This window comes from Hemitrygon akajei, chromosome 18 (genome assembly GCF_048418815.1).
Source record: "Hemitrygon akajei chromosome 18, sHemAka1.3, whole genome shotgun sequence".
Taxonomy (NCBI): Eukaryota; Metazoa; Chordata; class Chondrichthyes; order Myliobatiformes; family Dasyatidae; genus Hemitrygon; species Hemitrygon akajei.
The window spans coordinates 9,904,749-9,929,439 of record NC_133141.1 but is presented as its reverse complement, the minus strand read 5'-3'; the positions used below and the strand labels follow the sequence as shown (position 1 = coordinate 9,929,439).

General features: G+C 44.1%; 1 protein-coding gene across 2 annotated transcripts; it reads right to left on the bottom strand.

Moving 5' to 3' along the window:
- Positions 1-1,699: 1,699 nt before the first annotated feature.
- Positions 1,700-24,218, bottom strand: cyb561 (cytochrome b561). 2 transcript variants are annotated; one of them, XM_073070751.1, is made up of 6 exons: positions 24,052-24,218; positions 20,604-20,835; positions 12,493-12,591; positions 11,010-11,113; positions 6,933-7,090; positions 1,700-5,683 (listed from the first exon to the last, which is right to left on the bottom strand). In XM_073070751.1, exons 2-6 carry the CDS (start codon positions 20,809-20,811, stop codon positions 5,482-5,484), a joined length of 771 nt encoding a protein of 256 aa, XP_072926852.1. In that variant the 5' UTR covers positions 20,812-20,835; positions 24,052-24,218; the 3' UTR covers positions 1,700-5,481. The 2 variants fall into 2 exon arrangements, with proteins under 2 accessions (XP_072926852.1, XP_072926851.1); XM_073070750.1 differs by lacking the exon at positions 24,052-24,218 and adding an exon at positions 23,700-24,027.
- Positions 24,219-24,691: the final 473 nt, after the last annotated feature.

The following is a 24,691-nucleotide window of genomic DNA, read 5'->3' as shown; positions in this document are numbered from 1 at the left end:
TTCTATGTTCTACAACACCTCACACTTGCTTCTAGCATATGTCATGAAACTTGTTGTGTGCTTTCAGGCTTCTGTACCTCCTTCCTGATGAGAGCATGTAATGGGTGATGGGGATCCTTAATGATGGATGCTGACTTTTTTGATGCATCGCTCCTTGATGATGTCCTGGAGGCTAGTGCCAATGATGGAACTTGCTCAGTTTATAACTCTCTACAGCTTATGTTGATCCTGTGTTGTGCCCCCTCCCCCCCCCCCAAACCAGACAGTGATGCAGCCAGTTAGAATGCTGTCCACGGTACATCTGTAGAAATTTGTGAGTGTCTTTGGAGACATACCAAACCTCCTGTAACTGTTGTTCCTTCTTTGTAACTGCATCAACATGTTGTGTCCAGGATAGATCCTCAAAGATGTTGACACCCAAGAACATAAAACTGTTTATCCTTTCCACTTCTGATCCCTTGATGAGTACTGGTGTGCATTACCCATTCTGAAATCATCTGGGACATATGCTCTTCTCATGGCTATGACTGGGGAGGAGGTACAGGAGCCCAAAGACCCACACATAGTAAATCTCAAGCAGCTTAATTCTGTCTGTCATGAGGTTTTGGAATATCCCATGAGCCCGTGAACACTACCCTATTCTTCCTTTTATGGTACTAGTTATTTATGTAATTTACACCCAGTGGCCACTTTATTAGGTACCCCCTGAAGTGGCCAGTGAGTGTACATCCGTGGTCTTCTGTTGTGGTAACTCATCCACTGCAAGGTTTGATGTGTTGTACATTCAGAGATGCTCTTCTGCTGACCACTATGGTAACGTGTGGTTATTTGAGTTACTGTTACCTTCCTGTCAGCTTCAACCAGTCTGGTCATTCTCCTCTGATCTCTCATTAACAAGGCATTTTTGCCCACAGAACTGACACTGACTGTATGTTTTTTTTTGTTATCTCACCAATCTCTGTAAACTCTAGAGACTGTTGTGTGTGAAAATCCTATGAGATCGGCAGTTTCTGAAATACTCAAACCACCCTCTATGGCACCAACAATCATTTCACATTGCTTCCCCATGCTGATGTTTGGGCTGAACAACAACTGAACCTCTTGACCATGCCTGCATGGTTTTATGCATTGAGTTGCTGCCAAGTGATTGGCTGATTAAATATTTGCATCACTGAGTAGGTGTACAGGTGTACCCAATAAAGTGACCACTGAGTGTATATCTACCATGAGGGAGGAGGTACAGGAGCCTGAAGACCCACACTCAATGTCTTAGGATCAACTTCTTCCGCTCCATCAACAGGTTCCTGAACAGTCCAGAAGCCATGAAGATTACCTCATTATTCATCTTTTGCATTATTTATTGATTTTGTAGCTGATAGTAATAGTTATGTCTTGCACTGTACTGCTGCCACATAACATCAATTTTCACAACATATGTCAGTGATAATAAAATCTCTCCCACTCATCCAACGTGACTTTGGCAGAGTTTCAAGGGAAGTCTCAGGTGGAACTGTAAACAAGGTGTCCATGAATACTAATGGTACTCAATCAGGAACTTGCGTGCAGGGGCCTGACTGCACCAGGTCCCATGTTTTATTGGCTACTTACAGTGATGACATAACAGGAGGCAGCTCCCAAGGCTGTGAAAAGAAAGTCCAAACAAAAGGCTCTAAGCAGGAGGAAACACGCAGCACACAGATTCTTTTGTGTTGCAACATTTACTTAAGATGATAATAATATTACATGGAACAAAGTACACAAGTTCTAAACCAATAGACATACATCAGTAGCTGAAACTGTTCATGGAAAGATAAACAAATAATAAGAGTCCAATTTCTTTGCAGCCTGCTGAAACCTGCACTGCTCCTTCCTGGTATTAGACATTTAAGACAAAAGTGGACATGCTGCCTGCGAAATCACTAGGCTATATTACCAGAGCTGAACCCAGTGAACGAGTTCTATGAATTACAGGCAAACTGTTCAAACCCTCTTGTTGTTGATGTGTATTCTCTGCTTCTAAAACCTGGAACCTCAGAAAAGTATCAACACATTTTTAAAACTGCACGAACAGGACAGTCAGAAATGGCATGTAAATTTAGCCTAGAAAATACAGTAGTCAGCTGGTAAAGAAATGTCTATGAAGATGGTGAGGGATTTGGCCTTTCAATCCCAGGCCCATTTTTTAGTGGATCTATGCTTGAAATGGCCTGTTTTCTCCACAGTTGCTGCACAGTAAATCTCCCTTCGTGCAGTACCTGCAAATGCTGCAGGAGCAAATTCAGACACACAAGAGATTCAGCAAATGCTGGAAACCTTGAGCAGCACACGCAAAATGCTGGAGAAACTCAGCAGGCCAGGCAGCATCTATGGAGGGGAATAAACAGGTGATGTTTTGGGCCAAGCCTCCTCATTAGGAGTCTGAAGTCCATAGATGCTACATGGCACTCTGACTTACTCCAGCATTTTGTGTGTGGAGTTAATCCAGGTTGGGTTAAATATCAACACATTAACCATGCTCATAAGACCAGCAGCAGTGTAAAGCTCCCTCCACACTGCCCACCAAATCCCTTTAAATTAAATTAGCTAAATTAAATCCTATTAAATTAAAATAATCCCATTTTAAATTAACATGGAGATGTGGGGATAATTGTGGAGCAGCGGATGCAATTTTGTTGGGATGTCAAAGACAGTGCTGTACAGCGTTGGAGTCACACTTCACCTTCATTGCGCCTTGGGGTTTCATCACGCCCCTTGACTTGCGCATGTGTTAGACTCCTTGGTTCGTGTTTCAAGACGGGACAGGTGGGGACCTGCAGGGACCTGCTCTTTTTGGAACAAGTTTTGCATCGGCTCATTGGCGAGGTGCGGTTAGGGTGATCTGAGGACAGTCTTCCATACTCCCAGTGGATGGGATTTACGGATCTTTCGTCTCCCTGTGGAGAGAGCAGGGGCCCAAAACTGCTCCTCTCTCCACAGTCGCTGCCTGCCCTGATGAGCACTTCCATGATCCCTGCTTTCACTTTTGAACCACTTGCCCCATTCTTGGAGATGTGCAAAAGGGAGCAAAACAAAATACTGAAAATAATTTCCGTTTTCCAAGCGGATGGTTTCCTCAATTCCGTGACCTAGGCCTTCACTTCTCCAGCATTGCCTGAAGTCCTTAAATTTCCCAGGAGAAAAATAACGGCATTTAAAATTTTAAAAGCAACATTGGGACTGGAGAACACTGGGCAGTTTTGCACTATCCAACAGCTCAGACAGACACCTTGGTCAGCATGGATATCGAGCCTGTTTCTGTGCTGTATAACCTCACCACTATTCATTTCAAGTCATTTAACTTGGTAAGACTGAGATGGAATGGATTTATCTGATGACCAGTGGTGTAAATGGGATACTCAATGGCAGGAACCTTTGTAAAAAAATCACTAGGAATATGTAACACTAGATCAGGATCATGGGAATGTCTTCAGTATTTTCAAAGACCAGCAAAAGAAGCTGTTCAATAATATCTCCTACACAAGCCCAAAGGATCCAAAATTCATGGATGTAGATAGATGTGGGATCACAACCAGATTCACACCACTTTACTCAGATGTTGCGATAGCAAAGGGGCAGCTAGAATGTGGATTCCCATTTACAGAGGCACAGAGTTGGGCAAACTTGGCCCTCTAAAGAAATTTAGCACCAACAAAAATGATATAAAGCAACACATATTATGTGTACCAACTAACATGGAAATCAAAATAAATTCAATTGTAACATTCAAATTGCAGATTGTAACATGGAAACAGCAAGCTGTTGGTCTTCCCCTCTTGTCTACTGCAGGAGTGATACCTCTCTCTCCCACTCTCGTGAGGGAGAGGGCCAATTGAGCCATCAAAGTGTTGGGATGGACAGTGGCTTTTGATGGACTCATGGTCTCTGGGGGGACTTTGCTATTGTTTGGTGGGGTAGTGAGGGTTGATGCTTTTGCTGGAGCAAATGGGAGGAGAGTTAATGCTTTTGCTGCTGCTTGTGGGGGAGGGGGGCTTTGAGGTTCTAACATTTCTCTCATTCATTCTTATCGTTTATTTCTGTCTCTGTTTCATGGATGTCTGCGAAGAGCAAGGATTCCAGGTTGTATACTATATACATTTTTTGACATTAAATTGAGCCATTGATTTGGTACACATATTCTAAGCACACATTATGTACTGCTCTATATTATTTGTCTTTGTGCTAATTTTCTTTGAATTTCACAACTGAATAAAGTGGAGTCCACTGGAGAGAAGATACAAACAGATCTTCCTGCATCCGGTGTCATTTAACTCTCCCTCTTGGAGTGGTCCATCCTCAGTCAGCCCACACGCCTCAGGGCTGGCTCACTGAACAATGTGACTGGCCTCCATCTTGCAGGGCAGCAGAGGGCAGGCCCTGGTAGTCTGGGAAGGAGGTGGAGGAGATGATAGACGGAGGGGTTGAGGAAGGGAAAAATAGATGAAGCGGTAAAAAGAGAGGTAGGGGAAAAGAGGTGGGGATGAGATGGAAGGGGTGCAAGAAAAAATGGAGGGAGAAGAGAAAGGAGAGGAGTGTAGAGAGGAGGAGTTATTACAGAACTGGCTTGAAGTTGGCACCATCTGCATGAGAACTGGTCCCATATCATTTTCTAAGTTAATGATCTAGGATACATTGGAGGGAGTCTCCTGGGATCAATGAGGTCTATCTTTATATGTCAGGCTGTGTGTGTTTCATTGGGCTGCAAGTCAGGGGCTGCCCAGGAACAGAGCATGATTCCTCACCAATCGCTTAGCAAACTGTGCAGAAAAAAATTTGACCAGTGATAATGCCTCTCAACAAGTGAGTCACTTACAGCAGTCTTAAATCAATGTGGTGACCTTCACCACCTCAGGAGACCCCAAACAGAATACTGGATAGTTTCTTTGGAACCACAGTCGAAGTCAACCATCTCCTTGGGCACCAGGGTGAATATGTCGCTGTGGCCAGTGCTAGGATGTCAGAGCTCCTTCATTTCAGCTTAACACCGTTCCACAGGCCTGAAATCAAGGTCACCTCCTCCAGCCCCTCCCTTACCGCACTGGTGTGCCAGTGTTGCTGCAACCCAGGCCTGCCCGCCACCTCCGACTCGGTGGTATTGAAGATGGCACTGAAGGTGGCACAACACGTGCCCACAGAGAGCTAAATGAAGACTGGCAGCAGGGTGGACAAATGACTCAAGCAGGGAGTTGTGGACGTGGTCAGAAAGGAGGTGCAGAGGATCACTGCCCCATTCAGCAACCCAAACTGCAACCTGGCAGGAGAAACGGACAACTTGGCATTTAGGAAAAAAGTCAGTGTGGACATCATGAACCAACAAATAACATAGATGTTAACGGACTTGCTACATTTTCCGTTGCTTCCATACACGTGCACACACTCACTCACACAGCTACACCACATTGATATGACTTTTTAACTTCACGCTCTCGATTTGATCATTGACCTTCACTGGCTCGGCACTGGGCCGGGACTTCCCTCCTCAGTCAGGGTTTTGAAGTGCAGGGACAGGGCCTCCTCCTCGGGGCTCGCTGAACGCTTCCACTCGTTGCGGGTCAGTATGTAAGTGACAAGTAACCCGAAGCAAACCAGCACCAGTCCCAGGGTATTTGCCAGGATTCCTTGGGGGTCAAACTTGGAGTATGTGTCTCTGCAAGGGAAAGAATTTAATTGATCCTTAACCATGGAAACTGGGATGTAGGAACAAAACAAGGATCAGTATAGATTGGGTGCTTATATTTTGCCACTGGTTCAGCAGCTAGTGGGTCTGTATGTTTCTAGGATACTGTCTGGTATCAATCCCAAGACTTCTTCCCCCAGATCACCCCATCCCAACGTCCCTGCATCACACATTGTCCTCCTTCTCATGGATAATTGGAAGGCAAGCAGAGTTAGAATTACCCAGTGTCTAAACTGTCAGTACCAATCTCTCCAACCCAGCATCAACAACTCCACAAATGAAAACTGGCAGAGAAAGTGAAGAAACCTTCACAACAATGGAAATTCTTAGGATAGGGATGGTTGGTGTATTGGTGTACTGTTGGCCAGAACTATCCTATGGTCCTATGGATATCCCAGTGAAACAATGAGTGAAGAGAGAGTCAGACAAATCTCATGTATGAAAGGGTTAATCTGGGTTAGATCATGCTGGCAGTCCATTTCTAGGTGAGGTCACACCCAGTGGGAAATTGGGCACGTCTATACAGAGCTCACTGTGGCATTGTCTGATACAGCAGATGAGCACGTGAGAAAAATCACTTTCCCCTCACCACTCATTCCCACCCTCACCGACACAAGTTGGAGCTCCAGGTTCACCATAAGAAAACAAGAAACGTATTTCTCTGAAAGCACAGCTGCAACAAGTGCATTGATCAAACACACTGCTTGACTCTGGGAGTAGTTCAACCTGAGTGTATAAGTGGGTAATTGTCCAGTTTCTGGCACTCCATTCACAGTCAGCTGAAGCCACAATCAGGTAGATGGAGCCAATCGTATGAGATCCAAGTCATATTTTAAATTAAATCAATTGTATATTTTGTACACATAAGGAACTTCACATTTTCTTGATTTAATCTGCCTTACTGAAGGGTTTGCTCTTTCTTGGGTTGGGGACCCACCTTGGCCAGTGGTCACAAGGACAAGATGGGATAATGGGAGACCCCCCCCCCCCCCGAGTTGGGTTCTGATTGCTTGTAGCTGGTTCAGAGAAGCAATTCCCCTGGGGGGTGATGTTGTGGAAAACCTTGCATTCACCAGTACTTTGGAACTCAGTTAAATGTCTCTCCTCTGAAAGTGTTGGCCTTGAGGTGATTGCAACATTGAGCTAAGCTGAACCTGTGACTCCCACCTCATTTAGCTAACATGCCCCAACATTCACCCAGAGTCCCACTGACTCTTACCTGACAGAAAAGAACAGCTTCTCTGTGATCCCGATCAGGCAAGTGCCAATGGACAGAATAAAAAGTGCCAGTCCAAAGTACACGTGGAAGGGGTAGTAGATAGCTCGCAGTGAGTAGGTCACTCCAGGAAACAGGAAGAAGGCCAGTCCCATAACCCACTGCAAAAGAAGAGTCAGTGAAAGATATTTTATATTTTAACCTAACACTGACTTGTCATAATAACGCGTTAGAACTCTATCAGAGTCAGTCACTGAAGAAACAGAAGTGATTTCTGTTGTCCTCATCTGGTTGCTTTAAAATTCTCTGTATTCTCATAACTATCTGCTTCTCCTTCCAGCACATATTATATGTACATGAATCCTCATACTTTCTTGCATTCGCTGAATTTTTTGTTTTTTTAAAATTATTTACTGATAACAATGTCAGACCTTATTGCCCTTGAGAAGTTGGGGGTGAGATGCCTCCTGAAACCACTTGAGCCTGGTGAAGGTGCCCCCGTGAAGATGCTGGGAGTTCCGGGATTTAGACGCACAGATGATACAGGAACAATCATCTGATCTGGATCAAGATAGTATATGACTACAACAGGAGCCTGTACATGCACTTGCTGCCCTTGCCTTTCCTGGTGATGGGTTTGGAAGGTGTTATTGGAATTGGCTGTACAAGTAACCACAATGCATTTTGTACATGGTCCACAATACAGCCATGCTGCAGCAGTGGTGAAGAGAATGGAAGATTAGGGAGGTTGACAGGGTGTTGATCAAGCATATTCCTTTGTTCTCAATAGTAGAATTTCTTGAGTTGTTGGAGTTGCACTCGTCCAGGCAAGTCGTGGGTCAGAGGTTGGGTATTCTAGAGCAAATCACTCACTGGACAATACCCTACCTTTGACCTACTCTTGCAGAGGCAGTAGGTATGTCACTGGTTTAACTCAGTTTCTATTCAGTGAGGGCCCCCAAGACATTGACGGTGTGAAGCCTTGGTGAAAGTACTCGCACTGCACGTCAGGCTAGGCGGTTAGATTCTCATTTATGGGAACAAGTCACTATCTGGCACATTTGAATATTACCTGCCACTTACCACAGATATGGACTAATTATTGAGCAATATTGCAACCAGCAGCAAAGGTGGACTTGGAGGATCACGAAGGGTGGCTATAGAGAGATTGTTGCTGTGCAGGACAAGGGCCCGGGAGGTGCCAGTTAGTTGAATGGCTTTCCAAGCCTGCTCGTTTGGTACCAGCTTTAAAGACAGTTTCTCTGGGAAACCCAGTAGCAAATTTCCCTGGTGCGTAACAGCCTAACCTCTCCTGTGTGCACTACATCACCTGGATCGCCCGCCCCATGGAAATTATTGTAATAGATGCAGCACAACCTTCCAGTTACACCAACATCCTATGAATGAAATAAATAATCTTCAATCCCTATATGATTGTATCCACATTAGATTTGTAAGTTCTTCTGCACTGACTTCACTCCATGGGATGCATTGGTAGCGTAGTGGATAACATGGGGCAGAGTTCAGAGTTCAATTCCGATGCCATCTGTTAGGAGTCTGTACGCCCTTCCCATGGAATGCGTGAGTTTTTCCCAGGAGCTCTGGATTCCTCCCACAGTCCAAAGACGTACTAGGAAGATTAACTGGTCATTGTAAATTGTCCCGTGATTAAGCAAGGGTTAAATTTGGGGTTGCTGCGCAGCGCGGCCCAAAGGGCCTATTATGCGCTGTATCTCAATAAATCGATAACTAAATAACTGCAGTGGCCTGGTACCTCTTCACAGCCCTCTATGGCTGCTGGCCATGAGAACACTGGTAAACTGTGCACTAGCATGCGATAGCCTGAGGAGGGATGTTGCCCTACTAGTTCCATACACATCCTGCTCAACATCCACAATCCAATTCAACCTCAACAAAGGAATCTTGAGGTTCAAATCTCTAGCTCCCTGTAAGTATCCACACAAGCTGATAGAGCTTAAAGCATGCCATTGACAGTTGATGCATTGAATTCATGAGTCAGGATGTTATGTTGCAGCTTTATAAAATTCTGCATCCAGAGTATTAGATTCATTTCTTGTTGTCCCAATACAGGAAGGATGTGGAGGCTTTGGAGAGGGTTACCAGGATGCTGCCAAGATTAGAGGGCACGAGTTATAAGGAGAGTTTGGAAAAACTAGAGTCATTTGCTCTGTAGCAGCAGAGAGGCAAGAAGACCTAATATAAAGTTTATAAAATGATATATGGCGTGTTGGCACGTGGCCAAGTGGTTAAGGCTTTGGTCTAGTGATCTGAAGGTCGCTCGTTCGAGCCTCAGCTGAGGCAGCGTGTTGTATCCTTGAGCAAGGCACTTAACCACACATTGCTCTGTGACGACACCAGTGCCAAGCTGTATGGGTCTTAATGCCCTTCCCTTGGACAAGATCGGTGGTGTGGAGAGGGGAAGGCTTGCAGCATGGGCAACTGCCGGTCTTCCATACAACTCTGCCCAGGCCTGCACCCTGGAAACTTTCCAAGGCGCAAATCCATGGTCTCTCAAGACTAACAGATGCCTGTAAGATATATGGTATAGGTTGAGAAGACAGCTTGTATAATTTTCCCCAGAGTTGAAATGTCTAATACTGGAGAGCATGCATTTGAGGTAAGATCGTGAGAGGGTAAACACTCAAAATGTGGGGCAAGTTTTCTTTAAACACAGAGTGATGGCTGCATAGAATGGGCAGCCAGGGATGTTGGTGGAGGCAGATATTACAGAGGCAAATAAAATACATAAACGTGCAGAGAATGGAAGGATATGGGCAATGTGCAGACAGATTATGTGTCATTTGATTAGTTAGTTGTGGGCTGAAAGGCCTGTTCCTATGCGGTACTGTTCTATGTTCTATGCTCCATGTTTTCCCTACAGTTAACACACACCCTGACCGACACCCAGAACTCAAAACCCAGACCACAGCATCTCAAAATTTTGACATGCTGGAGTAATTCCATCACCATTTGCTCAATGACTTTATCCCAATCAAGGAGGAGGAGGGAGGAGATGATAATAGTGAAATTGAGGTTTGGGCACACAGAGTTAAATAGTATATTGTTTTAATTTTTTTAAAAAACACACAATAATGGAAGGTGTGAGGATCGTAGTCAACAAGAAATGGTTGAGCATGTACTGGTGAGGTGTCCAAGATATAATCAAGAGAGGGGATGGTTGATTTTCCTTAAGAATACTTGTCTTTTTTTTAATAGAACTTGCTGCAAATATAAATATATAGGACTTAGATACCCCGACTCACAGTCCAGTTCAGAAGGTATCAGTAATGCACCTTAAAGCTATTTGCCAACCGCCATAAAACCTTGGAAGAAGAAAAAGACAACTTTATCTCAAACTGTTCTTCCAGGCTCTTCACTGAGTACAGCACCAGGCTGCATTCATGTTTAGATCTGTGCTTAAATCATGTGTGTGCCTGAAGGCTCACCATGTCCAACTATGACAATTGCTTTCAAGTTCAGCATGTAAGAAGGTTGAGGTGCAATCTAAATGATCAAGCTCGCCCATTGGATCGCCAATGTCCATAATCAGTCTCTTCCTGATAGTCATCCACCTCATGTGACTTACAACCTCACATGCTGACTTCAGAGCTGTATTAAAGCTCTATCTAGTGCAATGTTTAAGCATCACCCCTACATGATGTACACTGCACTTCTTCCCTCATATGAGAGAAACAAATCCTTATAAACTATCAATTAGTTACACATATAAATGCATAGTCAGAATTTTCAGCGCTTAGTTTGCAAGAACAGGTCTTATGCGAGATGGACATTTCTAACAATGTATCCATTTCAAAATCAAACTTTTGCCACACTGCCAATTTAACATGCCGCTTAAGACATCAAAGATCATCCAGGTCTATATCCCTAAATGCCATATTCCCTAACAAATCGACCAATGCAAGTTAAGACAGTTCCCTCTCAGCCTCAATCTCAAACATTTTTGGAAGAGGGGTTCTTGATGTCAAGGTGATCCTCTTCACATTGGAGCACCCAAGGGTGACCACCCCAAAGGACAGGGTGGTCCAGTGATGGACCTACCTGTAAGCAGAAGAGAATGATGATGGAGAGGCCACACCAGCTGTGAAGGCTGTACAGGTCGGGGATATTGTTCGCTGCATGGAAATCAAACACAGCCACTACACCTAGGAGCGGGAAAACACAAAGAACACTTGCAGTGTTACAGCAGTGAACAATCACAACTGATGCCCTGGTCACCAACCCCAGTTACCCCTACCAAGGGCAAGCTCCTTCAAACCAGACCCTCTCCCAATAAAGTTCCAGGCCAGGTTGCCAATCCAAAACTCGGCCATCCCTGAGTGCTCAAGCAGAGCCCAACAGCTGCCTGACACTGTCTATATCTACCAAATCCCTTCATTGACCCACAGTAACTTGGCACTGGAAGAAGGTGACGCCAGCGAACAAGGCTACCAAAGGCGACATCCTCAAGGGGGATCACGGAGCAGCTCCTTTCACTTCTTTTAACTCCTCTTTTTATATCAGATGTGGTTCTGCTACAGTGGTCCTGCTACTGTTATCTACATTCTGGCAGCATATTTTTGGGTCAATTGGGTGATCTGGCACTTAACCATCTCTGAGAGCATACCATGAGGCTGTGAGCAAAGTGTGCAGCATGGAGGCTAAGAAGGCTGGAGATGGGGCGGGAGCCCATGACCGACTCCACTTCTCACTGATCTCACCAATTAAAGTGCTGAGGAAAACTGAAATCATTACAGAGACGAGCGAGTCTTCAAAGGCATCTAAATGCCTCTCGCTTGCTGCTGCCGGAGGAGGATGTCTGCATGTGATGGCCTCTCTTTCCTTCTTGCTCGCTGCTCCCAGGAGAGGTCTTTGCATTCAAATGATCTCTCTCTCTCTCTTCCTCGATGCTGTTGGAGGGTCGTGCTGGAGCAAAGCTTAATTGATGTGGTTTGTGGATTGTGGACTCTAATTCTCATTTATGATGTGCTCCAGTTTCTGGTCGTTACTTTTCTTTGTTGCTAGTTTAGGCGATTCTGAATCGGGGCAGCATGCAGATAACGAACACTGAGCTGAACTGAATTATGCCTTTTAATGTTGCGTTTGATAGCCTGTGATTTTGGCTCTTTTTTTGTTGCGGCTTGCGCGATTTTTTTTGCGCGTGGGGGTAGTTGATGTCTTTTTTTGAATGGGTTCCATGACTCTTTGGGGCTGTCTGTGGGAAGATGAATTTCATGGTTGTATACTGCATACAGTACATGCTTTGATAATAAATGTACTTTGTATCTTTTAATATGAAGTGTCTGATTCAGGCCCATTAATGATTCAGGCAGAGGGACTACAAAATTAAAAGCAAAAACATTTTACATCATCTATAAAAAAGTCACATAATTTAGAAACCATTCTACCTTCCCAGTGGGTTTTCTCCATTTCCCCTGTGTCATGGTCACTCATTCCTGCTTCCCTCACCCTCCTTTCACTACTCTTGAGACACGCTCCCATTCCCATTGCATGCCACCGCAGATCTCTGCCACCGCAGACTCACCCACAATGACGGCCACCAGTGCAATCAGATGGATGAATGCATGAAGCACCTTCAGTGTGGTTTTACCCTCGTTTCTGAGTGTTCTGTACACCAGGATTGCTGCAAGAGAGACACTAGGTTAGTGGCGATGTTCAGAGGTTGTGATGTGTTGCAGAGTAAAGTTTGCACTTATGGTGACTTCCATGGTTTTTTGTTTGAGGAGAAACTCAAAGGGAGAGCCAAGTCTGACCAATAGCCAAACTCTTCTTTGTGGTGGCATGTTGGGGAGGAAGCATTAAGAAGAGGGACGCCTCACGTCTTAACAAGCTGGTAAGGAAGGCGGGCTCTGTCGTGGGCAAAGTACTGGAGAGTTTAACATCGGTAGCTGAGCGAAGGGCGCTGAGTAGGCTACGGTCAATTATGGAAAACTCTGAACATCCTCTACATAGCACCATCCAGAGACAGAGAAGCAGTTTCAGCAACAGGTTACTATCGATGCAATGCTCCTCAGACAGGATGAAGAGGTCAATACTCCCCAATGCCATTAGGCTTTACAATTCAACCGCCAGGACTTAAGAACTTTTTAAAAGCTATTATTAATGCTTTTTGAGATAGTGATTTAGATGCATATCATATTTTTTACTGAGTTAAGAATTGTATGTAATTAGTTTTGCTACAACAAGTGTATGGGACATTGGTAAAAAAGTTGAATTTCCCCATGGGGATGAATAAAGTATCTATCTATCTATCTATCTATCTATCTAACAAAGGGGACATGGATACACTCAGTCTTCCCACTAGCTCTTCTCTCTACCACTGTGTCAGAGTTAAAGTGTATGGCACAAGACTCTTGGTAAAGTAGCAGCATCTGGGGGGAACACAAGAGATTCTGCAGATGCAGGAAATCCAGAGCAACACACACACACAAAATGCTGGGGGCACCCAGCAGGTTAGGCAGCATCTATGGGAATGAGCCAAGAGGTAATGTTGCAGCTATATAGGACCCTGGTCAGACCCCACTTGGAGTACTGTGCTCAGTTCTGGTCACCTCACTACAGGAAGGATGCGGAAGCTATAGAAAGGATGCAGAGGAGATTTACAAGGATGTTGCCTGGATTGGGGAGCATGCCTTATGAGAATAGGTTGAGTGAACTCGGCCTTTTCTTCTTGGAGAGACGGAGGATGAGAGGTGACCTGATAGAGGTGTATAAGATGATGAGAGGCATTGATTGAGTGGATAGTCAGAGGCTTTTTCCTCAGGGCAGAAATGACTAGCACGAGAGGGTACAGGTTTAAGGTGCTTGGAAGTAGGTACAGAGGAGATGTCAGGGGTGAGTTTTTTTTTTTTACGCAGAGAGTGGTAAGTGAGTGGAATGGGCTGCTGGTGATGGTGGTGGAGGTGGAAATGATAGGGTCTTTTAAGAGATTCCTGGATAGGTACATGGAGCTTAGAAAAATAGAGGGCTGTTGGTAACCCAAGGTAATTTTTAAGGTAAGGACATTTTCGGCACAGCTTTGTGGGCCGAAGGGCCTGTATTGTGCTGTAGGTTTTCTGTGTTTCTATGAATAAACAGTCAATGTTTCAGGCTGAGACACTTTTTACAGGACTGGAAAGGAAGGGGGCAGTTGCCATAATAAAAAAGGTTGGGAGGGGAAGGGAAGGAGGACTAGCTACCTAGAAGGTGATAGGTGAAGCCACATCGGTGGGAATGGCTGGAGAAGAAAGAATCTGATAGAAGAGGAAAGGAGGAGGGTCATCAGGGGGAGGTGATAGGCAGGTGAGGAGAAGAGGTAAGAGGCCAGAGTGGGGAATAGAAGAAGAGGGAAGGGCAGTGGCAGAATCTGTGGGGAATTGATGGAAAACTGTGGTTACAGGGAAATTTGGTGAAGGATTAGCATGGCATGGTTGGGGTCTCTCGCTCTCTCTAACGTAATGACATATAGAAATAGCTTTTATCAATTATGCCAGCTACACAGAGGAGAGAAAATCTCCCACCTGATCGCAACAACCAGGGACTGAGATTCCAGTGGGAAGATCCCAGGGAGGCTTTCACACTGGGACCTTGCACTATGCTCTGTGACTAGAGACAGGAGTTGGTGAAGGAGGGCAGTAGTTTGTCTTGAGACATGGTTTCAGAGGACAGCCCCAGCTTCAATCAAAGAAGGGAAAGCTCTCAGCTCACAAAGGGACTATTTGTCATTCCATCAAGTGCACCCGCATCCCCCTCTCAACAGGCCATAAACTGAGTGAGTACCATTGATTAACATTTATCCTTGAGACATAAATGAAAAAGCGCAATTATACAGATTGTACGTCAAACCGTCTTCCTTTTTACAAGCAAATAAAATTGAATTCAGTTAGCTTAAGGCTACAAACTGATCTGATTTCCTATTCCTCATGTCTGGATATTGTCACAGTCAGCAGACCAAGCCATCTAATAGCTCATTTAGCATTCCCAGATTGAATGGAAACCTCATTAAAAGCAACAGCCCCGAGGCAGTACCAGATCTGCGCTGGGTTAGCAGACACTTCTCATCAACAGTACCAGACCTGCGCTGGGTTAGCAGACACTTCTCATCAACGGTACCAGACCTGCGCTGGGTTAGCATCAACAGACAAGGCCTGCCTGGGTTTATTGCTGAGCTCCAGGGTGTGTCTCTTCCTGTAGACAGTGACGGTGGCAGAGATTTAACCTGATGATTAGTCTCAGGTCTCAGCCTGCTGTGAAGCACTCACAAAGTCTACTGATGGGCTCAGTCTCATTGCCTGGCTTTGATCTCACTGAGCTTGTAGGCCTACAGTAACAGATGCATCCATTTATAATGATTGCATTCTTAAAATACTGAAATGCTTCACAGGAATATTATCGGGGGAAAAAGGCACAAGGGAAATTGGAGAACAGATGATCTAAAGCGGGTTCAAAGACAGAGTATCTCAACGAGGGTGGAGAGATGAGGAAGCAAAGGAGCTTGGCAAGGGAATTCCGGAGTATTGAGCTAGTGGGCATTAGTAATTCTTAAGACAGAATGGGTGCATCATTAAATCTAGCACTTGGGAACTGCCAGAAAGCTGCAACCCCACAAAATGCTGAAATCATAAACCAATGGCGACAGCCAGAAATGTTGATGACAAGAGCAGACAGAAACTAAAGACAGCTGAATAAAGTATTAATTTATAAAGACTAGCCCAATTGAATATAATGTAGGCAGCATTATGCAGTGCAATCTGTTAGACTAGGCAAATCAAAATGGCAAATTGATCTGAAACAAGAGTTCATAGACTGCATACATTATGTCAATCCACAAGACAGAAGACTACTTGAGATTCTGTCTCATTTGGTAGAACAGAGTTAATAGGTGATATTATGAAAATGACTCGGGGAGATGGGATTGGAATATGGTATAAATTCTAGTGTTCAGCAAGTAAGATCAACAGATCAGCTCGAGGAGCAAGTTGACCAAGGCCATTGGATCAAAAGGTATTGAGTCATAGGACACTATAGCAAAAAAAAGGCTATTTAGTCATGTGAGACCATTAATCAGGGTAGTTTCATTGACCTGCAGCAGGACCATAGCCCTCCATACCCATTCCATCTACATATCTATCCAAACTTCTCTTAAATGCTGAAGTTTTTTTCTGGCAGCTCGTTCCACATTCTCACCACCCTTTAAGTGAAGAAGTTTCCCCTTCATGTTCCCCTTAAACATTTCACCTTTTACTCTTAACCCATGATCTCTAGTGCTAGCCTCACCCAACTTCAGTGGGAAAAGCCTGCTTGCATTTATTGCATCTATAACCCTCATAATTTTGTAAACCTCTATCAAATCTCCCCTTATTTTCCTACACTACAGGGAATAAAGTCCCAACCTATTCAACCTTTCCCTGTAACTCAGGTCCTCAAGTCCCGGCAACATCCTTGTCAATTTTCTCAATACACTTTCAATTTTATTTACAGCTTTCCTGTAGGTAGGTGACCAAAACTGCACACAATACTCCAAATTAGGCCTCACCACTGTCTTGTACAACTTCAACATAACATCCCAATGGTGGTGACAATTCTTAAAGAAATATTTCATAATTTTCAAAGAATGCAACTTCTGTTGAGAAAACTCCAGAGGACAAATGATCCTACCTATAACCCCCACTCCCTGTCCTCTATCAACTCCTATTCCTATCCAATTCCTATCTCCTATTTTTTTCTGCAGACTCTACCTTATCCACTGACCTTGCCTGTTTGCTCTTGATTTGATTGCTGAGTGTATACAGTATTGATATCTGATGACCTTACCTGGGATCTGCGTCAAATCAGCCCATTCTCCACCACCATAAGAATATTCACCAGGGTTAAGTAGCAAGCCAACAACATATATAACCTCCAGTAAAGTTCACTTTCTAACAGCCTGGTTAGTCTACATTCATGTTCTGGTAATCAATAGGATAATGGGATACTTCAAAGGGACGTATGGACGCAACAGGTAAGATTGCTGATGACAACCTGCTCCATTCAGAATCACTGAGAGCAGTGATAAATGATTTTGCTTCCTGAAAACTTTTGTGTGTATCTTATGGATTTTTGGCCGCTGTTCATGAAAATCACCATGAAATCACTCAGAAATTCCCCTATCACACATCATTTAAAAAATAGCCTGTATTTGTTATTTTAATTCATAATTCAAGTCAGAATAACTGATGCCAAGATTAAGAAAGACATTTTTGTTGATCCACAAATCAAACAGGTTATCAATGACAGGCAATTCGAAGAACTTCTAGTGGGACTGGAGAAAATCCATGGAAGGCATTCAAGGACATTATTGAAAATTTTTTTGGCAACATGTCACTAAAGGTTCATTTTCTGCATTCCCATTTAGACTTCTTCCTTGCAAATCTTGACACTGTCAGCGATGAGCAAGGTGAGAGGATTCACCAGAACATTGTGGTCATGGAGAAACCATATCAGGGCAACTGGAATCCATCAATGCTGGCTAATTATTGTTGGACACTTAAGCAAGAACCCTCAGACATGGAGTACAAATGAACAAAAATCAACAAAACATTTTTATCTTAGTTAAACTATTGCAAAGCATCAGCACCATTATGCAATTAAACACATTATATTCAATAAAAGTTAATTTCTTGTTTCTCCAAATTCCTATGTGATACAAGTAGTCTGAAATTATATTTGTGTTCAGCTTCAAGTGGTCTATCACAAACAAAAAAAATTCTGAAAAATTTATTGTTCAGTATTAAGTCCTGGGCTACATCCTTCTTGTCTAAATCTCCATCTGTGCAAGTCACCCAGTCCACCACCCCTAACAAATCCAAATCTACTTAGACACGGCACCCTTGACTCCCAACCTACATATTCATAAACAGTGAATGTCACACATCTTATTCTCCCAAAATTTGTTTGATTTCTTCAGATTCCTGAGAACATTAAAAAAAACCATTACTTAATAAATAAACTCTATCAAATATTCAGCAGATGTTAAAGAGAACACATCTAAGGAGAGTAATCCAGCAGGTACCCAGGGTGACACTGTGCTGCATCTGGTAGTGATGCTGCCTCACAGCTACTGTGAGCCAGGTTCAATCCTGACCTCGGGTGCTGCCTGCTTTGGGTTTGCACATTACATCTGTAACCATGTGAGTCTTCCCTGAGTGGTCCAGTTTCCTCACAAATCCCAAAGAGGTGCGGGTTGGTGGGTTAATTGGCTACTCTCAATTTGCCCCTACGTGAGGGGTAGAATCTGGAGGGGGTTGATGAGGATGCAGGATGAGTGTAAATGGATGGTTGATGGTCAGTGCAAACTTAATAGACCAAAGGGCCTGCTTCCTTGCTGTCTTGCTCTATTGGACACTCTCTCTTCTCCCCTCTTCCACTGGACATTAGATACAAAAGGCTGAAAGCATGTGCCATCAGGCTCAAGGACAGCTTCTACCCCACTATAAAAGACTACGGAATTGTTCCTGAGTATAAGACATAGGAACAGAATTAGACCATTCAGCCCATCTAGTCTGCTCTGCCATTTCATCATGGTTAGTCCATTTTCCATTTCAATCCCATTTTCCTCCCACCTTTCACACCCTGACTTATCAAGAATCTATCAACCTCTGCCATAAGTACATTAATGACTTGGCCTGCACAGCCGCCTGTGGCAGCGAATTCCACAGATTCACCACCCTCTTGTTAAAGAAATTCCTCCTCATCTCTATTCTAAGTAGAATCTGAGGCTGCTCCCTCTGGTCCTGGACTCTCCCACTGCAGGAAACTCTCCCACTCCACATCTACTTTATCTAGGCCTTTCGACATTAAATCAGTTTCAATGAGATCCCCCTACATTCTTCTAAATTCCAATGACTACAGACCCAGAGCCAGAACGCTCCTCAGTTATCCTACCCTTTCAATCACAGAATAATTCTTATAAACCTTCACAGAACCCTCTCCAATATCATCATAATTTTTCTTAGATAAGGGGCATAAAACTGCTCATAATGCTGCAAGCAAGGCCTCACCAGTGCTCTTACAAAGCCTCAGCATTACATCCTTGCTTTTATATTCTAGTCCTCGTGAAATGGAATGTTAATATTGCATTTGCCTTCCTCACCACTGACTCAACCTACAAGTTAACCTTAGAGAATCCTGCACAGGGACTCCCAAGACACTTTGCACCTTAGATTTTTGAATTTTCTGCCCATTTAGAACAGTCTAAGCTTTGTTCCTTCTACCAAAGTGTAGGACTATACACTTCCTCACACTGTATTCCATCTGCCACTTCTTTGCACATTCTCCTAATCTGTCTAAGTTTATCTTAATCTGTCTAGGTGGCTTCTCTGCTTCTTCAACACAACTGTCTTCATATCGTCTGCAAACTTGGCCACAAAGCCATCAATTCCATCATCCAAATCACTGACATTTTACGTAAAAAGCTGTTCCATCACCACTAATCACTGGCAGCCAAGCAGAAAAGGCCATCCTTTACTCCCACTCTGCCTCCTGTCAATCGGCCACTGCTTTTATCCATGCTAGTACCTTTCCTGTAATACCATGGGCTCTTATTTTGTTAAGCAGCCTCGTCTGTGGCAGCTTGTCAATGGCTTTCACTGACCCCTGATAACATCCACTGATTCTCCTTCGTCTATTCTGCTTGTTACAGATTTGTCAGGAAAGACCTCATCTTTAACAATCGACTCCAACATTTTCCCAACCACTGAGATCAGACTAACTGGCCATAATTTCCTTTCTTCTGCCTCCCCCCCTTCTTGAAGAGCAGAGTGACATTTGCAATTTTCCAGTCTCCTGGAACAATGCCAGAATCCAGTGACTCTTGAAAGATCGATATTAATGCCTCCACAATCTCTTCAGCCACCTCTTTCAGAACCCTGGGGTGTGCCCCATCTATACTAGGTGACTTATCTACTTTCAGATCTTTCTGCTTCCTAAGCACTTTCTCCTACTATTCTCACTTCTGCCCCAACACTCTTGAATTTCTAGCATACTGCTAGTGTCTTCCACAGTGAAGTCAGGTACAAAATACTTTAGTTCATCCACCATTTCCTTGTCCTCATTACTACCACTCCAGTGTCATTTTCCAGCAGTCCGATGTCTACTCTCACCTCTTTTTTTATTCTTTATATATCTGAAAAACCTTCTGGTGTCTCAAACTCACAGACTTGCACCTTACTGTTTACCTGCACTGCAGCTTCTCTGTAACTGCTACACTTTATTCTGCATTCTGTTATCGTTTTACCTTGTTCTACCTCAATATTCTGTTTGATTTGGTTTGTGTGAACAGAATGCATAATACTGTTATCATGGTATATGTGATAGTAATAAACCGAACCATATATCTCAAGCTCTGGATGGGGAGACTACTGCCCTAGGTCACACAGTAAGTCTGTGGAGTTTAGTAATAAATGTTCAGAGACAAGAGGGCAAGACTATAGATCACAACTCACTGTTTCATTCAGTGATAAATTAGCCAGGTTGCATTGTGAGGCAGGGAGCTGATTGCCACTGTCATCCTTGTCAGAGTGATGGGTACATTTCATCAACTGCACAATCCTGCTTTGAATAAAGGCTAGTTCTTCCACTTGATGCATAACATGCAGAAAAAGAGAGTCTGGTACTCACCATCTCCATAGAGGAAGACCATTCCAATCACCATGCACAGAGGGTGGACATTGAACTGGTTAGCAGTTCCATCCCATGCAAAGCCTCCTTGATAGTGACCTAGCCACACACCAGTCATGATCACTGAAGCCAGCCCAAGGATCTGGGTTCCAGCTACCAACCAGTGCAGTCGGCCTCTGCAGCATCCCTCCACCGAATTGGCTTCCATCCCAGGCTTCTCGTGTCCACAGGCCTGTGGAAGAAATCATTACTGACCAAGCCAATTGAATGCTTGAAGTAGTAACAGGAAGGGTTAATGAGGCAGTGTTTTTGATGTAGTCAGTGAGGCTTTTGACCAGGTCCCACAAAGCAAGCTGGACAAATAAATAAATCCTCTGGGATCCAAGGGAGAAGGGAAAATCAAATCCAAAATCAGCACAGAAACAGGAAGCAAGCAGTTATTTTGTGACAGGAATAGAATTACCAGCAAGGTCCTACAATGCTTAGTAGCAGGTCCCTTGCTGTTTGTGATATACATTAACAATGTAAACTTTATATATAGGGAGAAGGGTAAAGAAGTTTGCTGATGATACAAAAATTTCCCATGTATTTGGCAATGAGAAGGAAAGCTATGGATATAGATGGTCTGGTCAGTAGGGCAGAAAGATGGGAAATGGAATTTAATCCAGAGAAGATTGAGTTGATATATTTGGGGAGGATTAAGAAAGCAAGGAAAACTGCAATAAATATGCAGAAATGGAGTGTGGAGAAATGGAGGGACATTGTAGTGTACATCCACAAACCCATAAAGGTAGCAGAATAGGGCAATAAGGCTGTTTTGGAAAAAAAGAGCTCCTGTGGCACGTTCCTTAATAGGTAAGGCACAGGCACTTAGACTGGAACTGCAACCACAGCTCTGGCCACATGACTTCATTGGTGCCTTTTTTTCCTCTCCCTCCCTCCTCCCCCACCCCCTTGACACTGTCTCAAATATTCCCTCTGTCCCATCCATCACTCTCGCTCTCTTGCCCAATTTGCAAACTTAAAACAAACTTGTTTTCCTACTTGCCCAATTCATCCTCCGTTTTCTTAGTCTTTCTTTATTAGTTGCTAAAATTTTTCCTAGTTTACCACTAATCTTTACCAACCTGAGATTCCACAGTCCACCGTCCACCATGGGAGTATTTATTTGTCAAGCAATATCACTGGGCTCTTTCTTGACATTTCTGGCAGCTCTCCCAGTTAATTATCATTCAACTAATCATCAGCAGCTCAAATGGCTGTAATTTAGTTAACATTTGGCAAAAGATTTGGAAGGAAACATCAACAGCATAGTTCTTGATGAAAATAGTTTGGAGATTTGATTGGACATAGTTACACTTAATCCTTCGATAAAACTGACAGTGAAGAGGATATTAGTGTGAGACAATCCGGTATTCAGAGAATTGGTGGTCCTGTTGTCAAACAGGAGCAGTGGAGTCCACTGTTAATGATTGAAGTCAAGTTTCTGGCACTCCATTATTAGCAGAAATTAATCTGTACTCACAGCTGAAATGAAGAGCAGAGGAAAACTTACAGGGGCTAATCCCAACCCTAATGGATTCTCAAGGGAAAGGGAGGGAAGGATCCCTCCGGGGTAGAGAAGCTCGAAATGCCAGGCAGAACACTGCTGACAGTCTCCCCTCAGTGCCCCCATTTCAGGCCCCATCCATGCAGAGTCCTCAAACTACCCCCCCCCCCCACACACATGAACCATCCCTCAAATGTACAGTTCCTCCACCCGAGACCCAAGCCTTGGAGTGACCAGCCTTGGGTTCCGCTTTCCCAGAATCCCTATGTTCAAATTTCCTTGCCCTCAGAATCCAAGTGTTCAGTTTTTCTTATCTGTCTCCTGCCCTGGGAATATTTGATTCTAAATTTCTTAGCTCCCTACCTTCAGCTTTGACCTCTCTTGGTTGCTTTCCTATTTCTTGGAATCACTCACTCATCAATGGTGGCTCTACTATCCCCAAAGAAGTACTGAACATCATCAGAAAAAGGAAACATGGCCAGTCATCACGGTTTGTAAGCATTCCTATGACCAACCTGCCAGAACCACCTCAGGTCTGATATGGCTAATGCACAGTGAAGAAAGTACATTGCTTTGATTATACAAGTAGAAAGCAAGATCTGATGCAAAAAAAAACCCTCGTTGAGCCATGAAACCACAACTCTGACTTGGAGGAGTTATGGCATCCAGACTGAGAATGCTCACAAATTCTATCTGCTCTCACTTTGCTCAGGTCCATCTCTGACCCCACCCTTTACTTGATTTCTCCTTTTCCATCTCTATCTCAGCAGCCAATGTCCATTGTGAACCCTCAAACTCCTACGGCTGTCTCTACACGTCCTCCCACCCTTCTTCCTGCAAAAGGGCGGCAATCCATTGTCCTCCACCATAGCTGAAAGTGCTCTCAGTCCCATTCCCCACACCTGTCACCCCATCCAGAGCATGTTTCTCCTTATTCTTTCCATTCAGTAGATCATCTCCCATCAACTCCAATTTGATTATCGCCACCGGACACATCTCTCAATCTACCCCCTTCATAATCTCGAAAAGGACTGTGCCCTCCACCACTCACTAGTTCATTTTTCAATCCTCATCTACATCCTAGCACCCTCTCACAACATCGTGCCAAGACACAACAACCCCCTCTCTCCCCATCATCCAGGGCCCATACACTTCACCCACTTCTTCCAAACTGGTGGACTGCAGTCGGTCCTCACAATATGGTCTCCTCTGCTGTGGAGAAACCAACTGCAGGCTGAGTGCCCTATTCAGTCATGTCACTTCAGTTCTTTGCCCCAGTAGCTGAAGAAAAATTATCTGGATTCACAAGAGACTGTCTTGATAGTTTTGATGCAGGGCTTCCATACGAATTATCGATAACTCCTTGCACCCCCACAGACATAGCTCGACCCGCCGAGTTCCTCAGGTAGATCGTCTACTGCTCAAGAATATTTGCGTAACTCTATCAAAGGGCTGACTCCGGCACAATGGGCCGATCGACCTCCTTCTGTGCTGCAGGGGTCAGAAGGTATTTTTTTCTGCATTGGCTTTACATTCTTTGAACCTACCTTGACTTTGCAGTTTTGACACACAGCTCGAGGTTAACAAGACGCCCGGGAACGTTTGAACAACTAGAAGCAAAGTGGAGACAGCCTCTCCCGATTCTGCTATGCCGCAGCAAAGCCTCACAAAAAAAAAGTAAACAGGCGTGTGAAATTAACAGTGTGACGTTTGTACCGCACCCGGGCGTGTTCAAAAAGTTAATCTGAATGTACCATTCCCACATGAACAGCACAGACAATTTACGCAAGATATCTTTAAGAAGGCATACACTTTTCCCTCAAGTAGATCCGGTTGCAAAGTCCCGGAGACTCGTACTGACTCCGGTTGTGACGCCTCCTCTGTGCATGCAGTACTAACCTGTTCCAGCGAGCGGCTTACGGACTGAGTTGTCCCTGCTGGCAGCCGGCACGGAGTGACACACCTAAACGGCGGCACAAGAGCTACCGGGATTGCTGTTGCTGCCAAGGGGAGGGAGGTGCTGGGCTCATGTGAGTCACTTAGGGTGAGAGCTTTGCTTGAGGTTGTCCACAGTGCGTGCTCACTTAGGAAACAGCAAGACACAGAGCATGCCAAACCTCTTTATGTAAATCAGTGTTATCTGTCTAAGCTAATTGTATTGTACGGAGTAAGTGTATCAGCTGGCTGGTCACATAATCTAGACCCCGAGGTTGTCATGGTGATGCAGAAGGCAGGCTCAATTTTAGCATTTAGTGTCTGCACTGAGGAACTCTGAGTCATACTTTTACAGAGTTGAAATTCACAACCCTTGTCTCTACCTCAGCAACAGAACACAAAGGACTTTTACACTTCTGTGGATGTCTGTGATTGTGTTTTTTTTTGCACTAATGATTTGTTTTGCACTTTTTTGCCTCTTCACTGTCCTGAATTTTGGGTGTTGTCTGGACCTAACTGATTTATTATTATTATCACATGTACCCACCTACAGTGGAAAACTGTTTTGCATGTCATCCAAAGAGCACTTCAAAATGAGATAGAA

Excerpts from the sequence above, each read along its gene's own strand:
- cyb561 (XM_073070751.1), bottom strand. The coding sequence starts at position 20,811 with ATGGAAGCCAATTCGGTGGAGGGATGCTGCAGAGGCCGACTGCACTGG. Across the intron at positions 11,114-12,492 it reads ACTGGTGGCCGTCATTGTGG|GTGTAGTGGCTGTGTTTGAT; the intron begins GTGAGTCTGCGG and ends TCCCGCTCCTAG. Across the intron at positions 5,684-6,932 it reads AAGCTGTTCTTTTCTGTCAG|AGACACATACTCCAAGTTTG; the intron begins GTAAGAGTCAGT and ends TTTCCCTTGCAG.